The sequence below is a fragment of the Acomys minous genome, assembly GCF_964271855.1.
Source record: "Acomys minous genome assembly, chromosome: 10".
In the NCBI taxonomy this organism is placed as follows: Eukaryota; Metazoa; Chordata; class Mammalia; order Rodentia; family Muridae; genus Acomys; species Acomys minous.
Window position 1 is genome coordinate 34,291,428 of NC_140491.1, and position 19,510 is coordinate 34,310,937.

Sequence of the window (19,510 nt, forward strand, 5' to 3'; positions counted from 1 at the left end):
CAAGCCCTTAATACGCTGCCTTAATTGCATACTGGAAACTAGCTCTGGCAGTGCACGCCTTTAATCCCAGCACTCAGGAGGCAGAGGCAGGAGGATCTCTCTGAATCCAAGGCAAGCCGGGTCTACAGAGATTCTTATCTTGTATTATTTACTTTTATTCATGTGTATGTCTAGTGTGTGTGTGCCATGTGCTTGCAGAGGGCAACTTATAGACAGATACCTGACATGGGTGCTGGGCCTCAAGCTGAGATCCTCACTGAACAATCTCTCTAGCCCCAAAGTCTACAGTTTCAAGGTCAGCCTGAACTATGAAGAGAGATCCTTTCTCAAAAACTTTTTCAAAAGCACATTTGAGAAAATGCTGAAGAGTCAAAAAAAATTTTAACTAGATTAAAAATATCAAAACTTTAAAAACAAGAAGAAAATTTAGGAGGAAGAATACAGTTTCACAATACTGTGGAACAAAATAAAATCTGTATTCCCACCCTCAAAGAGAGGATGAGGCAGAAAAAAATAGTTGGTGGGGGGGGTCCTCCAATTTAGTGAGACAGGGTAAGAGAATTAGCTTAGTAAATCCCAAGCATGGTAAACACACAAGGACATTCATACCAAATTACATAATTCAACCTGCTAAAAAACAGAAAATAAAATGTGTATTTGTGTGTGTATGTGTGTGTATATATATATATAAAATCACTCAACAGACTCAATTGAGTCCGGGCTACATTGTAAGTTCAAGGCAATCCAGAGCTACATGGAGAGTACATTTCAAAAATAAGAGTTTGGGCTGGAGAGATGATTGGTAGGCATAGATATTTACTGGGGGCTCAGCAGGTTGAGCACTGGCTACTCTTCCAGAGGACCCAAGTTCAATTTCCAGCACCCACACACTGGCTCACAACCACCCAGAACCCATTCCTGGGGATCCAACACCCTCTCTTTCTGACCTCTGTAGACACCAGGCATACATTTAGTGCATAAACATACACACAGACATAACACACACGCATATAAAACAAAATAAACTTTTTCAAAAATAAAAGATAAAGTGTGTACACTGCTCTTCCAGGAGTCCAACTCAGTTCCTAGCACTCACAGCGGGCAGCTCACAAACAATTTGTAACTCCAGCTCCAGAGAGATCTGATTTGGGAAGACCTGATGTTTCCAGCCTCCAGAGGAACCTGCATTCGCATGCATATACCCACACACAGATATATACACTTAGTAAAATTAAAATAAATATTTTAAAAAGTGAGTAAATAAATAGATAAATCATGAGCTGAGGATATAGCTTACTAGTGGAGGATTTGTCTAGCGTGTGCAACATTCTAGATTGAATCTACAGCAACAAAACTTTAAAATATACATTTAAATACAGAACAGTAATACAGATAGTGACTTATCAGAATCCAAGGACAGGGGCTAGAGATATGGCTCAGAGTTAATGTTAAGCACACTTACTGTTCTTCCAGAGAACCCAGGGTTCAAACCCCAGCACCCACACAGGGGCTCACAATCTTCTGTTACTATAATCCCAGAGGATCTTAAATCCTGGGCTTCTTGGGTAAGAGGCATGCACACATTACAAAGACATACATGAAGACAAAACATCCACACACATAATTTTTATTTGCTTGATTCTTTGGGGTTTTTTGGGTGGGTTCTTGGTTTTTTTTTGTTTGTTGGTTGGTTTTGTTTTGTTTTTTGAGACAGGGCTTCTCCGTGTAACCCTGGCTGTCCTTGAACTCACAAAGATCCAGCCTCTGCCTTCTGAGTGCTGGGGTTAAAGGCATGCATCACCACCACCTGGCAATAATTTTTTTTTTAAGCTTGAAAAGAAAAAAAGAAACAAACAAAAAAGCAGACAGGGCAGAGGTGGCATATACCTTTAATCTACAACTGAGCTGCACCCCCTAACCCCATATGTACACTTCTAAATAATAAATGCCGAATTTTACCATGTACATGTTACCCTATACATACATCTCCATTGGAAATAAACAAAGACTGCTTCAAGAAGCTTTTATCTTAAAGAGAGTTCTAGTTAGACAGAGAATGGGAGAAAGGCAATTTTCTAAAGGACGGCCAATAAAGGATACCTGGCATTCATATTAAGAGCTTCCTATCTCAGAGAAAGATAAATCAAACAGGCCTCCAGATAGATGCCAAAACTTCAGAACATGAAAGTTGAGAAAATCTTTGTTACTAAGAAACCAAAAAAGTTAGGATGAAATTACTAAATTAGGATGGCCTAGTGACAAAACCCTTACCTAGCATGTCCAAGACACTAGGGTTCCACAGATCTCTAAGATCAATTTTAAAATTAAAAAAAAAAAAAAAAGACCAATTTTAATGGGGGGGAAAACCAAAAACAAATTGCAGGCGACTCTGAGACTCAGCAGATAAAAGTGATTAACAATCAACAGCAAAACAAGCCTGCCTACCTGAATTCAATGCCTGGAGCCCACGTAAAGGTGGAAGGGAGACTCTACAAAAAAATTGTCTTCTGGGTGCCAGAGAGATAGCTCAGAGGTTAAGAGCACTGGCTGCTGAGTTCAACTCCTGAGTTCAATTCCCAGCAACCACATGGTGGCTCACAACCATCTATAAAGTGATTTTTTTTTTTTTTTTTTTTTTTGGTTTTTCAAGACAGGGTCTCTCTGTGTAGCCTTGGCTGTCCTAGACTCACTTTGTAGACCAGGCTGGCTTCGAACTCACAGCGATCCGCCTGCCTCTGCCTCCCAAGTACTGGAATTAAAGGCGTGCGCCACCACCGCCCAGCTATAAAGTGATCTTATGCCCTTTTCTGGCCTGCCAGGTGTACATGCAGTCAGAACACCATGTACATAATAATAAACAAATAAGTCTTAAAAATAAAAATTGTTCTGACCAACATGTGAAAAATAACTTCTTTACTAGAACTTTATTCCCAGATAAGTTATCATGCAAACATTAAGCTGAATATACCAAATGTGCAGAAGGGAGCCCTTGCACATAGCCCTTTCACCAAGAAATGCTAGGAGGTACTTTAACAAGATTATAAACCCAGAAGGAAAGGAAGTCTGCAAAGGTAGGAAAGTCGGCAATTCTAAAACAATATTTATATGTGAAGATTTGCTTTTGTTTTTAATTACATATGTGGGGGGTAGGATCTATGCATAAATGAAGGTGCCTACAGAATACAGAAAGGGCATTGGATCCCCAGAAGCTATAGTTACAGGAGTATATAAGCCACCCAAATGGGGGGTGTTAGGAACCAAACTCAGGTCCTCTGCAAAAGCAGGAAGTGCCCTTACCTGTTGAGCCATGTCTCCACCTCCCCAACAGGACCTCCAACCTTGCACAGTACCTGGGTTCTATTCTAAGTACCCACCCACAATCACCTGGAACTCCAGTTCCAGGGGATCCAGCAGCCTCTTCTGGCCTCAGTGGACACAAGGCACATATGCAGGAAAAAAACACTCATATACTTAAATAAAAATATTTAAGTTTAATAAAGATATTTTAATAAAGCTCAGAATAGAAGCACACACCTTTAATCCCAGCACTCAGGAGACAGAAGTAGGTGGATTACTCTGAGTTCAAGTCCAGCCTGGTCTACAAAATGAGGCCAGGACAGCCAAGGCTACACACTGAAACCCTGTCTCAGAAAACAAAAAAACAAAACAAAACAAAAAAAGAAAGAAAGAAAAATGAAAAAGAAAAAGAAAAGAAAGGGAGCCACCTGTAAAACCTGAGACCATGGATATAAGCTTCTTTTTTTTTTTTTTTTTTCTTGGTAATTTTCGTTTGGTTGTTGTTGTTTTTCTGTTATTATTGGTGGTGGTTTTTCTTTTTCTTTTTTTTTAAAGATTTATTTATTTATTACATATGCAGTGTTCTGCCTGCATGTATACCTGCACACCAGAAGAGGGAGCCAGATCTCATGATAGATGGTTATGAGCCACCATGTGATTGCTGGGAATTGAACTCAGGACCTCTGGAAGAGCAGACGATGCTCTTAACCATGGAGCCACCTCTCCAGCTCCAAGTGGTGGTTGTTTTTCAAGACAGGGTTTCTCTGTGTAGCCCTGGCTGTTCTGTAACTTGCTCTGTAGATCAGGCTGACCTCAAACTCACAGAGATCAGCCTGCCTCCGCTTCCTGGGTACTGGGATTAAAGGCTTGAGCCACTCACTTCCCCCAGCCTCCCAGCCCCCTACACCTTAAGTACATCAAAGTTTTTAAATTGGCCAACATAAACAAGTTGTTTAAACAAAGGACAGGTAAATGCCAGAAAGAACAGCTGAAAACAAAGATGCTATCTTGATAGTAGGCAAATCAGAGGCCTGTGCTAACTGTTGAAATGATGTCTTTGTGCATTGTGTAAGGACTGTCTCAGTATTATTCAAATGCTGATTTCTGTGCCCAGCAGAGAACGGATTACGGGATGGACTTTTGGTATTGTCATTATCATGAAATATCTCCTGACTCATTTTGTAGCACAGTTCTCCATCACCTTCTCATTCGTTAAAAAAAGAGCTGAATGGCCAATAGCTGGGCAGGAGAGGAAGGCATGACTTTGGAGCCCAGTGAGAGGGTATCAGGTGGAGACAAGAAAGGGGAGTTGCCATAGGGACACAAATGAAGCAAGTGACAGGACAAAACAAAGATGACAGGTGGGATATAGGCAAGGTATTGTCAAGTTAGAATAGCTGCGTTATCTGCCCAATTATAGTGCCTAAAGCTTATAATAAATATAAAGATCTCTGTGTCATTATTCAGAGCAAGAAAACACACAGTTACACCAATTTCATAGTAACTGGTCTTTAGTGTATATCTTTTAGTTTGATAAAGTAAAAGACAAAATAGAAGCCGGGTGCACTGTCCCACGTCTTTACTCCCAGCACTCAGGGAGACAGCAGCAGGCAGATCACTGTGAGTTTAAGGCCAGTCTGGTCTAAAGATAGTCCAGGACAGCCAAAGTTACACAGAGAAACCTTGTCTCGAAAAACCAAAAAATAAAATAAAATAGAAACAATGTCTAAACATTTTGACTGATTTGACTATAAATTTCCTTTTGCTTTTCAGTTATGATCTGAATCTAAATATAGTCAAGCTTTCTATTTTAATCACATGATGTAGAATTTTCAGAATGATGTGTCCAGAATTTGTATTTTTTTTTAAAGATTTCTTTATTATGAATACAGTATGATCAGATCACATTATAGATGGTTGTGAGCCACCATGTGGTTGCTGGGAATTGAACTCAGGACCTCTGGAAGAGCAGTCAGTGCTCTTAACCACTGAGCCATCTCTCCAGCCCCAGAATTTGTATTCTTGATAATAAGAATTACATGAATACTAGGATGGACCTCACAAGTCCAATTTGCTCTATCCTGTGCTCATCATTGCTCTACTGGAGAACTAATAATCAAAGGGAATACCAGAATAAGGGCAGATGTGCAGAACTAGTTCAAGGATCACTGAGGATTGCAGAGCAGCTGCCCAGGTGCTGGGGTGGGTAGAGATAGGAGGGTTGCTAGAGCTTGTTGTGTTCTAGCCTAGTTTAATCATGAGCCTGGGGTTTGAGAAGAGACCCTACCTCACAGCAAGCAGAGTGTGATGAGAGAATTTTGAAGCCCTCTTTTGGTTTCCGTAAGTATTAATAGGTGTGTGTACCAGCACATCAAAGTGTACGTACACTCCCAATAAATACATGAGTACTCTGTACACACATATAAAAATAAATAAATCTTAAGAAAATAAAACTGAGCCAGATGTGGTGGTGCATGCCTGTAATCCCAGCACTTGGGGAGGCAGAGGCAGGTGGATCTCTGTGAGTTTGAGGCCAGCCTGGTCTACAAAGCGGTTCAAGGACAGCCAAGGCCACACAGAGAAACCCTGTCTCAAAAACACAAACCAGAGAAAGAAATAAAGGAAAGAAAACTGTGGTGATGGAGAAATGACAAGTACTTCATGCCACTCACATGGCAGCTCACAACTGCTTAACTGGTTCTAGGGGGTCAAACAGGCAGGTGACAGAGTTCAGTTGCTATTGTGCTTGCTTTGCAAACATGAAGACCTAAAATCAGACCCCCAACACTGGGAATGGGATCTCTTGGAGATCAGCAGCCAGCCAGCCTAGCCAAAACACTAAGAAACCCTCAGAAAATATGGTGCAGGCAAAGGAATAGTGTAGTTGTACAGGCCTTGGGAGGCAGAGACAGGCAAATTTCTGTGAGCTGGAAAGCAGCCTAGTCTACACAGTAAGTTTCAGGACAACCAAGGCTACCAAGAGACCCTGTCTCCCAAAAAAAATTAAAAAAAAAAAAAAAAGGCAGAAACACTGGAGAGATGCTTCAGTGGTTTAAGAACACTTTGTTCCTGCAGAGGAGCCAGGATTGGTTCCCAAAACCCACATGGTGGCTCATAACTCCCTGTTAATTCCAGCTCCAAGAGATCCAATGCACTGCCTGAGTGTGGTGCACAAACATGTCAGCAAGCACCCATACACAGAGAATAAGTGAATATTAAAAATGTTTTCAATTCAGAGCTGGAGATATGGCTCAGAGGTTAAGAGCACTGCTGGTTCTTCCAAAAAGTCCTCAGTTCAATTTGCAGCAAACACAACCATTTACAATCAGATCTGGTGCCCTCTTCTGGCATAGAGGCACACATATAGGCAGAACACTATAAATAATATGTAAATAATAAATCTTTTGTTGTTGTTGTTTTTCTAGACAGGGTTTCTCTGTGTAGCCTTGGCTGTCCTAGACTCTCTTTGTAGACCAGGCTGGCCTCGAACTCACAGCAACCCACCTGCCTCTGCCTCCTGAGTGCTGGGATTAAAGGCATGCGCCACCACAAATAAATAATAAATCTTGCCGGGCGGTGGTGGCGCACAGCTTTAATTCCAGCACTTGGGAGGCAGAGGCAGGCAGATTGCTGTGAGTTTGAAGCCAGCCTCGTCTACAAAGCGAGTCCAGGACAGTCAAGACTACACAGAGAAACCCTGTCTCAAAAAAACAAAATAATAATAATAATAATAATAATAACAACAACAACAACAACAACAACAGTAATAATAATAATAATAATAAATCCTTTAAAAATGTTTTCAAAGCTGGGCCTGGTGATGCACATCTTTAATCCCAACACTGGGGAAGCAGAGGCAGGCAGATCCCTGTGAGTTCAAGGCCAGCTGGGTCTACAAAGCGAGTCCAGGACAGCCAAGGCTACACAGAGAGACCCTGTCTCGAAAAACAAACAAAAAGTTTTCAATGAAAGTAAAGAGTGATCAAGAAAGGCAGCCAATGTCAACCTGTTATCCACACATGTACACTCACACAAGTACACATACCACAAGCACACAGACATATACTCACACAAGACTGATTTGCCTGCTGTGATCAAAGAAATGTTAAAACAAAAAAATTTTAAAAAACAAGAAACAAACCAATTTTCACTTAGAAGTGATATGCTGGGCTGACAAGGTAAAGATGTTTCCCACAAGTCTTATGATCTGAGTTCAATCCCCAGAACCCACAAGGTCAAAAGAAAAGAACTCAAACCTAAAAATTACATTCTGTATTTCCACACAATCAACGACATACATTCAAATAAATATAAATGTAATTATACACATATATAAAACATATACTACTTTTTTCACTTATTTTTATGTGTGTAGATGTTCTGCCTGCATGTTTGTGCACCACACTCATTCAAAGCCCACGGAGGCCAGCAGAGGACATCAGCTCCTCTAGGAATAGAGTTATAGACATTTGTGAACTTGTGGATGCTAGAGATTGAACCTAGGTCCTCTGGAAGAGCAGCCAGTGCTCTTTCAATAGCTAAACTATCTCTCCAGCCCACAATGTGCCACTTTTCACTAACCAATGCAAATCACACAGCCACATCAAATTTCAAAGGACAAGATGCTCAAACATATTAGACACACAAAGCAGAAAAAACTGAAAGTGTCTAACCTGAAAAGATATGGTAACTGGGGCTGGAAAGATGGCTCAGTGGTTTAGAGCACCGCCTGCTCTTCCGGAGGTCCTGAGTTCAATGCCCAGCAACCACATGGTGGCTCACAACCATCTATAGTGTGATATGATGCCCTATTCTGCAGATAAAACACTCATATACAATGAATAATAAATAAATATTTTTTTAAAAAAAGATATGGTAACTGTACGCTGGTTACTTATACTCTTCCACCCAGCATGGTGGTATGTACCTGTAATCCCAGCACTCAGGAGGCAAAAACAGGAGGGTGTCTAGGAGTTCAAGGCCACCTGGTCTACGTATCAAGTTCCAGAATAGCCAGGGCTACATAGTGATCAGGCAGAACCCACATACTATCTATCACCACTAAGCCAGTTCTGCTCTAACCTCACACTTACACACTCTCCGGTTAAGAGTGTAGAATACATCCCAGATTGCAAACCACTGTTAGTAAATGTTCTTAATGTTTAAATGTGCTTAAGAAACAGAAATTCTTGTACTGCTTATAACAATTCTATCAGAGATTTGTTTGTTTGTTTGTTTTTGTTTTTCAAGACAGGGTTTCTCTGTGTAGCCTTGGCTGTCCTGGACTCACCTTGTAGACCAGGCGGGCCTCGAACTCACAGTGATCCACCTGCCTCTGCCTCCCAAGTGCTGGGATTTAAGGTGAACACCACCACTCTCAGCTTCAGAGAGCTTTTTATAACTGTTTTTTCTTAGTAACAAACTTAGACATTGTTCCCAGTTCTTTTTGTTTGGAATGATGAGGCTAGAGACTGAACCCAAGGCCTGTAAAGCTCTATTCCTGAGCTACATCCTCAGCACTTAGTACTCTATTGTCTAATTTCCTCAAATGTGATAAATAGTACTTAGCCATGTCTTCTGTTAACCAAACACAGATGCAAAGAAATCCTACACATTGTCACTTTAATTCCAACCTCCCCTCATCTACAGTCCTCTCCTCTTTCCCTGTGGAAGAAAACAGGAAGTTAGTCTTAAGTTCCTGTGGCACAGTTAGAGACATTCCTCTGTTTTCAGTGGTTCCCCTCCACATCTCTCTTCAGTAGTTTTATCAGCTGTTAAACATGGATATTTCACCAAGTTTGGAACTGGTTCCCCCCCCCTCCAAGACTATCCCACAGCATTGTAGAGACTAGAGGATCAACCCCGGTCATCATACTTTTACCGCAAATATTTTTACCTAATGAGCCAGCTCTCTAGCCCAGGGATGTGAAATTCAGAGTTTTCCTCCACTACAGAGCAAGTTCAAAGCTTTAACTACATGAGACCCTCTCTTGGGAATAAAGGGAGGGAGGGAAGGAGGGAGGGAGGGAAAAAGGGAGGGAGGGAAGGAGGAAGGACGTAGGCATGCATGCACCAGGCAGGCAAGCTAGGGAAATAGTCCAGTAAGTAAAAGCATATGCCAAATTAATCTAATAAACAGAGTTCCATTTTTGAAAGCACAAAAGGCGGTATACAGGGGAGAGATTTTGGTGGTGCCTACTTTGAGTGTGAGGCTAGTCTACATAGTGAGTTGCAGAGTAGCCAAGGGTTACAGAGTGAGACTACGTTTTGTTTTTAAAGCTATATACAGTGGCTCAAATCTATAATCCTAGCACTCTTACAGGCATGAGACAAGACAGCTACCTGGAAGCTCCAGGGCCAGTGAGGCTGAGGTATGCAACACAACACAAACAACAAAGGAGAGAGGAGAGAACTCATCTCTACATGCACCCCATGGCACATGAATACCTGCTCTCATATACAAGCAGTACATGTATGTGCATGCATGAAGAAGAAGAAGAAGAAGAAGAAGAAGAAGAAGAAGAAGAAGAAGAACAACAACAACAACAACAACAACAACAACAACAACAACAACAACAACAACAACAAGTAGCTGCCGCAGCAGCAGCAGTATGGCGGTAGTGGTACATGCCTACATTCTATCCAGCACCTGAGAATTTGAGACAGAAAAAAATCAACCAATCGCCATAAGCTGAAAGTCAGCCTGTTATACATACCAAGTTCAAAACTATCCAAGGCTACATTACACAGCAAGACTGTCTTAAAAACTAAAAAATGAAGCCGGGCATGGTGGCGCACGCCTTTAATCCCAGCACTCGGGAGGCAGAGGCGGGCGGATCGCTGTGAGTTCGAGGCCAGCCTGGTCTACAAAGTGAGTCCAGGACAGCCAAGGCTACACAGAGAAACTCTGTCTCAGGAAAAAAAAACTAAAAATGAATAAATAAGTACAATAAAATAAGAAAGGAGGCCGGGCGTGGTGGCGCACGCCTTTAATCCCAGCACTCGGGAGGCAGAGGCAGGCGGATTGCTGTGAGTTCGAGGCCAGCCTGGTCTACAAAGTGAGTCCAGGACAGTCAAGGCTACACAGAGAAACCCTGTCTCAAAAAAATAAAATAAAATAAGAAAGGAAACATTAGGCATAAGTACAGAACTGCAATGGCATTTACCCCTTCTACATTTACATATAGTTAACTAAAACCTTTTCCTGCGCCAGGTGATAGTGGTGCACACCTTCAATCCCAGCACTCGGGAGACAGAGGCCGGCAGATCTCTGTGAGTTTGAGGCCAACCTGGTCTATAAAGTGAGCCAAGGACAGCCATGGCTATACAGAGAAACCCTGTCCCAAAAAACCAAAAACTTTTCCTGAGCAGCAGAATAATTTCCCAAGTCTTTCAAAAGCCCAGTCTTTATCACATAAAGCATAGTAACGTTGAGCAAGGTTCTTAACTAGTATCTCTGGGATTTCCTGCTGTAATATTTTGTTAAAATGAAAGACTTGCAGGGGCTGGAGAGTTGGCTCAATGTTCAAGAGGCCTAGCAAAGGACCTGGATTTTATTCCAGCATCCACATGGTACTCATAACTAGGTTAAACTCCATCCCAAGTATCCAATGTCCTCTTCTGGCATCCTTGGGTACCAGACACACATGATGTATCTATATACATGCAAACAATATACTCACAAACATAAAATACTAAAGTAAAATGTTAAAATTTCAATGTTTTAAAAGACACAGGGCAAGCCGGGCATGGTGGCACACGCCTTTAATCCCAGCACTCGGGAGGCAGAGACAGGCGGATCGCTGTGAGTTCGAGACCAGCCTGGTCTACAAAGTGAGTCTAGGACAGCCAAGGCTACACAGAAAAACCCTATCTTGAAAAACAAACAAACAAACAAAAAAAAAAGACACAGGGCAAGGAGGAGGTTGTGCTGCACTGAGACAGTCAGGTGGATTCCTGAGTTCAAGGCCAGTCTGGTCTACAGAGAGAGCTCCAAGACAGCCAGGACTACACAGATAAACTGTTTCAAACAGAAAAAGAAAAAAAAATTGCAACTCTAAAGCTATGTCTCAGAGGAGCCAAGATCCATGTGGTAGGAGCATTAACTGACTCCTGAAAGTTGTACACTTATATGCAAACCACATGTCTCTCTCTCTCTCTCTCTCTCTCTCTCTCTCTCTCTCTCTCACACACACACACACACACACACACACACACACACACACAGAGAGAGAGAGAGAGAGAGAGAGAGAGAGAGAGAGAGACAGAGAGAGAGAGAGAGAGAGAGAGAGAGAGACTGTTTTTTAAAGCTGCATAGAGCAAAACTCTACACAGATAACATTAATGTCTAATCTTTAAAAGGAAGCAATGCAGATGTATTTCTAATTGAAAAACAGAATCTGCTGGGCGTGGTGGTACATGTCTTTAATCCCAGCACTCAGAAGGCAGAGGCAAGTGGATCGCTATGAATTTGAGGCCAGCCTAGTCTACAAAGTGAGGCCAGGACAGCCAGGACTGTTACACAGAGAAATCCTGTCTCGGGAAAAAAAGAAAGAAAGAAAAGAAAAACAAAATCTAAACCCACACAATCCAGTTTAAAAAAAAAAAAACACAGGAAAATATTAGAAAATATCAAAAAAATAAAAGAAAATATCCAAAATCGCATTTGTTAACTGAGTCCCTTCTACATCCAGGTACTAAAGGTACCAAGATACCAGTCAGGATCCTCCCCTTAAAAAACTATCTAGGAACTGGAGAGGTGACTCAGAGGTTAAGAGCGCTGTCTGCTCTTCCAAAGGTCCTGAGTTCAATTCCCAACAACCTCACGGTGGCTCCCAACCATCTGAAAAGTGATCTGGTGCCCTCTTCTGGCCTGCAGGTGTACATGCAGGCAGAGCACTGTTTACATAATAATAAATAAATAAATCTTTTCTTTAGAAAGGAAAGAAAAACTACCTAAAGAGGATGATATGAAACCCTGAGCAATGTGCTAGAGGCCTAACACAGCACCATGGCAAGTCTAACACAAGTATGCCTGGTACATCTGGCCTTTGGTTCCAGATATGCAGCACCAGTAAAAGCAGGCTTTCCATGGGGGTGAGGGGCTGGAGAGATGGCTCAGCATCTGAGGGAGATCTGGGTTCAGTTTCCAGCACCAACATGGTGGCTCACAATGTAACCCCAGTCCCAAAGATGCAATACCCTCTTCTGAACTCTTCAGGCACTAAGCACACACATGTAGAAACATACAGACAAAACACCCATACTCATAAAATCTAACAACAACCACCAATAAAAATAAAAATTTTTTAAAAACAGGGAAGCTCAAGAAATAAGTGAAGCTTATCTCAAGAGAGATGGGCAGCATGACAGTGTAAACTTGGGACAACAAAGGCATGACTAGAGGGCAGTGCAGGGAGGTAGGGAATCCTCCAGGCCTAGAGACGCTTCTGAGTACAATGGAACACCAGGACAGATCTAGGGTACTTTCCAAAACAAAGAGATCAAAGCCTCCTTTCAGAAAGAACAAAGGTAGGTCACAAACCAGGCCCTTCTTCCCTCTCATTCACTGGTGTACAGCAAGGTAAAAATGGAGAAGTCTGATTTCTGTAGCCCACGAAGTAGATGGTGAGCAACAGCTAACTGTCTCTAACCTCCACATGCATACCACAGCGTAGTGGCATATGAATCTTGGCATGGGCATGTATATGCACACATTCAAATAAGTAACATAACTTTAAAAAACATAGACATCAGCTCCTACTCTTGCACCTCTTACCTAGTACTCTACTCTAGTCCTGGTCTGCAGGCTCTCCACTGACTTCTGCCACCAGTCCTTGGCTCTCCTCTTTCTCCTCAAATGTGCTCATAAACCCCCTTCATCCACATCACTTTTAAAGCATCATATGAGGACTGAATGACAGTTCATTTAAACAGCCAGTGCATATCTGCCAGTCTTCAGACACTATTTTAGTTACTGAGAATAAAAGCTAAGAGACCAGCTGGGCGTGGTGGCTCATGCCTTTAATCCCAGCACTCGGGAGGCAGAGGCAGATGGATTGATGTGAGTTCGAGGCCAGCCTGGTCTACAAAGTGAGTCCAGGACAGCCAGGGCTACACAGAGAAACAGCGCCCGCCTTTAATCCCAGCACTCGGGAGGCAGAGGCAGGCGGATCCCTGCGAGTTCAAGGCCAGCCTGGTCTACAAAGAGAGTCCAGGACAGCCAAGGCTACACAGAGAAACCCTGTCTCAAAAAAAAAAAACCAAAAAAAAATAAATAAATAAAAAACAAAAAACAAAAACAAAAAAAGCTAAGAGACCAAGTCTCTACCTACAGAGAAACCTCAAAGGAGACAGGAAGGACAAACAAATAAAATACACAGTGTTATGGAAAAAATGCTAAGACTGAAGGAAATGTCAGACAAGTATGTTTGTTTTTCAAGACAGGGTTTCACTATGTAGGCAAGCCAGGCTGGTCTTAAACTCAAGAGGATCCTCCTAACTTTGCCTCCTGAGTGCTGGGATTAAAGGAATGAGCCACCACACCCAGCATCAAGGAAGTATTTTAAACTAGTCGTCAGAGGCAATGCCTAAGAAGTTTGAGTAAAAACCTGAGAGGATAAAAATCAAGTCACAGAGACTCTTGGAAAAAACTCCAAACAAAACAAACTCCCCAGCGGTCTGAGGCACAGTGTGACTATGGTTTAGGGCATAGTTGAAGGAAAAGTGAGCCCATGCACACACAACAGCAGAGCACGCATGAGGAGGAGGGAGTAAAGGCCCAAGGTGAAGCATGGAAAAGAGATGGGACAGAGCTGACAACATGGCTAAGCAGATGAAGTGCACGCCTGATGCCAAGTTCAAACCCTAGAACTCAGTGGAAGAATTCCTGAAAATTGTCTGCTGACCTCTACGTGTGTGTGCGTGCGTGCGTGCTTTTAAGTAAAAGATGAGGGACTGGAGAAATAGCACAGTGGTTAAGAGCACACCTTTAATTCCAGCACTTGAGAGACAGGCAGGGGAATATCTGTGAATTCAAGGCAAGCCTTGTCTGCAAGCAAGTCCAGAACAGCCAGGGCTATTACACCTCAGAGAAAGAAATTGTCTTCTAAAAAAAAATTAAAAGAAGCTGAAACAAAAAATAAAAACAAACAAACAAGTACCTGCTGCTCTTCAAGTGGACCCAAGTTTGGTTCCCAAAACCCATGTTGGGGGGATCAGAATCAGCTTTAACCCCAGCTCCAGAAGATCAGAGACACCCTCTTGTTGCCTTGTTGGGCACAGGCAAACAAAAACAGCATACACACACACTAAAATAAATCTTTTTTTTACTAAAATAAATCTTAATTTTAAAAAATTAAGGATGGGCTGGAGAGTTGGCACAGCAGTTAAGAGCACTAAAGGATCTTCCAGAGGACCAGGGTTCCATCCCCAGCACCCACATGACAGCTACTGTATCTCCATGAGCTGACATCCTCACACAGACACATGTGGGGTAAAAACCAATGCACATAAAATAAGAATAAATTGTAAGAAAAAAATAAGGGTTAGTGAGATGGCTCAGCGGTTAAGAGCACTGGGTTCAATTCTCAGCACCCACATGACAGCTCACAACTTCTAACTCCAGCTCCTGGGGATCTGACACCCTCACACAGACATGCATGTAGACAAAACACCAATAAAAAATTTAAGATTTATTTACTTATATGGATGAGTCTTTTGCCTCTATGTATGTATGTGTATCACATATGTTTGGTGCCAGAGGAGACCAAGAGGGTGTTAGATCTCCTGGGACTAACAGTAAATCTCTTTTTTCCCCACAATGTTCACTATAAATAACCATTTACAGAGAAACTAACTGTATTGATAGTTTGTAAATATGAACCCAATCTTTTATATTTTATATACTTTATATTCTGTTTGCCTCATTCAGTGATAGAGAAATCAACTAGAAACAGCAGAAGCACTTGCTCCTTGTTAATTGTTGCACTTACATTCCTGCAATGTTTCAAGAGCTAATCTCCATTTAGCATGATGAACAAAAATAGCAAGCTGGTCCTATAGCTAAAACACACATTTGTTTGCTTGTTTACTATTTAGCTAGGAGAGATCAGACAAAGATAAAGGAAGCTGCAGGAAGGCAAGTCGTATCTACAAGGACCATCCAAAACGGGTAGGAACCACAGGACTCAGCTTCCAGGATCAAACTCAAGCTAAGAAGTACTTGTAGGGGGACCTCAGCTCAACTCTCTGTTCTATATTCAGCTTTCTGGAGCTTTTCTACTCCAACAAAACTTAAAGAGAGGCAAACAGGTCATGTGCTAACATTAAATGGGTTGCTTGCCCTAAGCCATCTGCCCACTTAATAGACTATAACTGAATTTCTGATGTGAAAAGTGAAATCAGAAACCACTGTGCCCAAACTAAAGACTACCTACCACTTCTAATAATATATTCAAAAGGTGAGGATGCCACGAGAAGGCTCTATGCTGTGCTATGCACAACAATGAGAGGCCTATGCCCAACAACCTGCACAGAAGCCCAGAGTGAAGACACATCACTGCAACCTTGGGAAGAGAGACACTCTGTTCTGAACAAAGACAAAGGAGAGTGCAGACAGGAGACCATGATACTTACCTAAAGTTGAGTTGTGTGTATTCTATAGTCTTAAGCAATTCACCAGGAAATAAAACACAATATTGGAATATTTAAACATAAAGACGTCTTCAGAACTCAAGATACTGCCCAGTGGTTAAGTGCTTGTGTAATTTTCAAGGTTCAGGGCTCCGTTTTCAACAGATACACACAATACCCGGCCATAGCCTTTCATGCTTGTAATTTCAGTACTATCACGACTGTTCAAAGTTCAAGGCCATCCTAGTCTATGTAGCAAGTTCTAGGCCAGCCATAGTGACTTACCAAGACCCTGTCTCAAAAAAAATGTTTCTCAATTCATACTTATTTGCTGGATTAAAAAGAATAATGGGCCAGGCATGGTAGCGCACACTTTTAATCCTAGTACTTAGGAGGCAGAGGCAGGCAGATCTCTGTGAGTTGGAGGCCCGCCTGGTCTACAAAGTGAGTCCAGGACAGCCAGAACTACACAGAGAAAGCCTGTCTCAAAAAAAAAAAAAAGTAAAAATAATAATAAATTCAAATTATATTCTTCAGCTCATTTTAGCACAACTTTTTACATGTGCAATTACTTGGTAAGGAGATTCAAATGTGCTCATATGGGGCACATTTAACTAGTGTTTCCTATCTTTTCACCAGAGCATCTACGTCTAATTCCACCTACATGCACATTTTACACTGAATTGTCAAAACTGTTATTGAAAGAAAAAAAAAAAGGAAGTAACTAATTAGTTCACATTCCGCCATGTGAGCAAACCTTCTTAAAGCCTGAGTACTTCTTGGAAAGGTCTTTTGAATAGATGAAAGGCTGGACTCCTCCCTTAAGTAACCCACAGGGTCTCTAATGCCTGACTCACTCTGCAGTTCTGACTTAAGTCTTCTTTTGGTTCCTCACATTTCTGTAGGCAGTGGCTTAACAGCCCTGGCTACACAAAAATAACCTAGCAGTCTCACTCAAAGGTGTGCCTCCACACATCCCAAGTTATGAGTTTATAACATTACAATGAACATATCACATGTGTGTTCGCAGACATTAGTTTTTGAAATTCATGAGGTAAATTGTCTAAATACTATTAAAAATGGATGTTGGGCTGGAGAGATGGCTCAGCAGTTAAGAGCACTGTCTGCTCTTCCAGAAGACCTGGGTCCAACTCCCAGCATGCACATAGCAGCTTACAACTGTCTCTAACTCCAGCATCTGACACCCTCACAGAGACATACATGCAGGCAAAACATCAATGCACATAAGATAAAAATAGAATATAAAAAGTATTTTTTAAAAGGGCTTCCATGAGCTGTTTAAAAAAAAAAAAAAAAGGAATGTTGACTCTCAGAATCAGAGACCAAAAGGGGAGGATTTTTGTTCTGAGTATGTAGGAGTTATTCACAAAAGCTTACACAAATTCACAAACAAATCTTAAGTCCACACACTATAAGCCATCAAGCCAAAAATGAAGGCTGCTGGGCAGAGAAGAAAATGGAAGGAAAGAAAAGGAAATGACTCAAAGTAATCGAGTGCATAAGGCGTGAACCCCCTTCATCTCTAGCCGGCAGTTATGATTTGAACTCTGGGTAGTGGGGAATAAGAGAACAAACAGAAAGAGCTACTTTTACAGGACTAGCTCTCTCCGTGCTTTTTATTTGTGAGTGTGTTTTATGTATGTACATGTATTGACTTAAGTATGTAATCAGAACTTAAAACCTGGGAAATGTGCGAGTTAAAAAGTCTCAGCTTCCTAAGTGAGAGGTTTCCTAACTCATTTTCTATGGTGATGATCTTATTTCAAATACATAAAACAGAACTAATAAAATCCATGCGTAGTCTTCGAATTTAATTCCTTTAAAAGTCAAGGCCTTCCAACTCTGTAATTAGACAGCCAGTACTTAGGAACTTCTCTAACCTAATTCTGAATTCGTTCAGTATCAAACTAGTCTCTTTACAGGGTCCGTTATAACATCACGCCCCCCAATTATCTACCTGGAAATGATTCCTGTCAGAACGTCCGATTTCATACCGTTTCGTCGTCAATGTCAAACCTCGTCCTGAGCTGAGAAGGGAGAAAAGCTCAGTGTTGCAACGGGTCCAACGCAATAACCTCGTCCATTTTCTTCTCACCGAAACTCAAACCAAACATCTTTTAAATGCCGAGATTTAAAAACCAAGGCAGTCACCAGCCGCTTGGTCATCTCGGTCCGGCTCGCCGCGCCCTGCGCCCTGCGCCTTCTAGGCTGCGAGCTGCATCCCGAGCGAGGGAGCGCGCCCCGTGAGGCGCGGCCACAGCCACGGGCGGGTCCGCGGGTCCAGCCAACCTCGCCTCCACCTGCGAGGCCCCGCAAGGGCCGGCGGCCGCGTCGCCGCGCTGACCAACGGCCGGCGCCCCGAGTGTCAATGCCGGACGCTTCCGCACACAAAAAGTGCCTCTCGGTCCACCCGGCCGCCCCTCCCACCGCGCCACCCGGCCCCGCGCCCCGCGCCGCACAAAGGCCCGCTCGGCCCGCCCGGCGCCGCGGGAACAAAGGCGGCCGCTCGCCGGCCCGGCACAGGTGCAGCCCCGGCCAGCGGGCCCAACATGGCCGCGCGCCCGCCGCCCCGTTAGCCGTCGCCTGCCGTGCGCGTCCGACCGGCGCTCCAGGCCGCGTCCTCCCAGCCTCCCGATCCTCCACCCTCGCCTCAGGCCCCGCGTCCTCCACTGTCCTGCCCGCGCCGCCCCCCCGCCTCCCCCGGCCCTCAAGCCGCCCCCTCAATCTTCGGGCCTCGACCGCCCGGCCTCCCGGCCCGACCTCCCTTCCCTGGCCAGCGGTTAGTTCCCGCGGCGGTTGGCCGGCGGCCCCAGTGACCTGCGCTGCGTCGCATCCTCCGGCGGCTGTCCGGCAGCGGCTGTCCGGCGGTGGCAGCGGCGGCGGCAGGCGCAAGGCCGCGGAGGGCAGGGCGGCGGGAGGGGGCGGCGGCGGCGACGGCGGCGGCGGCGGCAGCGGCAGCGGCAGCGGCGGGCGCAGCGCGGCCAGGCCGAGACTCTCCGCGCGCGGCGCCGACCCCGCCCCCGCGCCTCCCGCCCGCCGCCGCCGCCGCCGGGGCCGCCGCCGCCCCCAGAAGCCGCGGGAAAAGTGCGCTCCGCTGATTGGCTGCCGCCTCTGGGCGCCCGCGGACCGGGCTTTTCAAATCCGCGCCGGGGTCGCGCGCGGAGAGCAGCGGACGGCGGGCGGCGGGCGGCGGGGCGCGCGGGGTAGGCAGCGGTCCTGAGCGCGGGTGTTGGAGAGCCGAGCGCGCTCCCGCTCCGCTCGCCTCCCGCTCCGGCTCCTCGAGCGGCGCGCGGGCGGCGGCCAGCTCCGCAACCACGGCGAGCCACGGCGCGGTGACGTCACGCCAGCCGCCCAATCGCCGCGCGCGGCCCCGGAGCCCGGCGTGGGCGCGGACGCGGGTACACGGCCTCTCGGGCAGATGGGGAGCGCGGGAGGCCGCGGCCCCGCCCAGCGTCCGGGCCTCGAGCGCCAGCGGCTGGCGGGAGCAGCTCGTGGCGCGCCGGAACCTGCCCGCCTCCCAGCGTGGACAGCTGGACACGGAGGCTCAGAGTCGTCCGCG

General features: G+C 44.4%; 1 protein-coding gene across 4 annotated transcripts in view; it reads right to left on the reverse strand.

Annotated features, from left to right (window-relative positions):
• The window catches only part of NSD2 (nuclear receptor binding SET domain protein 2), a 79,357-nt gene extending 60,431 nt beyond the window's left edge, over positions 1-18,926 (reverse strand). The window contains exons 1-2 of one of the 4 annotated variants that reach the window (XM_084797786.1): positions 18,769-18,926; positions 17,909-17,978 (exon numbers count right to left, since the gene is read on the reverse strand). Coding sequence is in view for 2 of the 4 variants with exons in the window: in XM_084797785.1 (XP_084653911.1) it covers positions 17,909-17,973; positions 18,769-18,784 (81 nt within the window). In the remaining 2 variants the exon portion in view is untranslated. The remainder of the gene's footprint in view (positions 1-17,908; positions 17,979-18,768) is intronic. The other 3 variants (XM_084797785.1, XM_084797788.1, XM_084797787.1) reach the window with 3 other exon arrangements.
• Between the last annotated feature and the right edge of the window lie 584 nt (positions 18,927-19,510).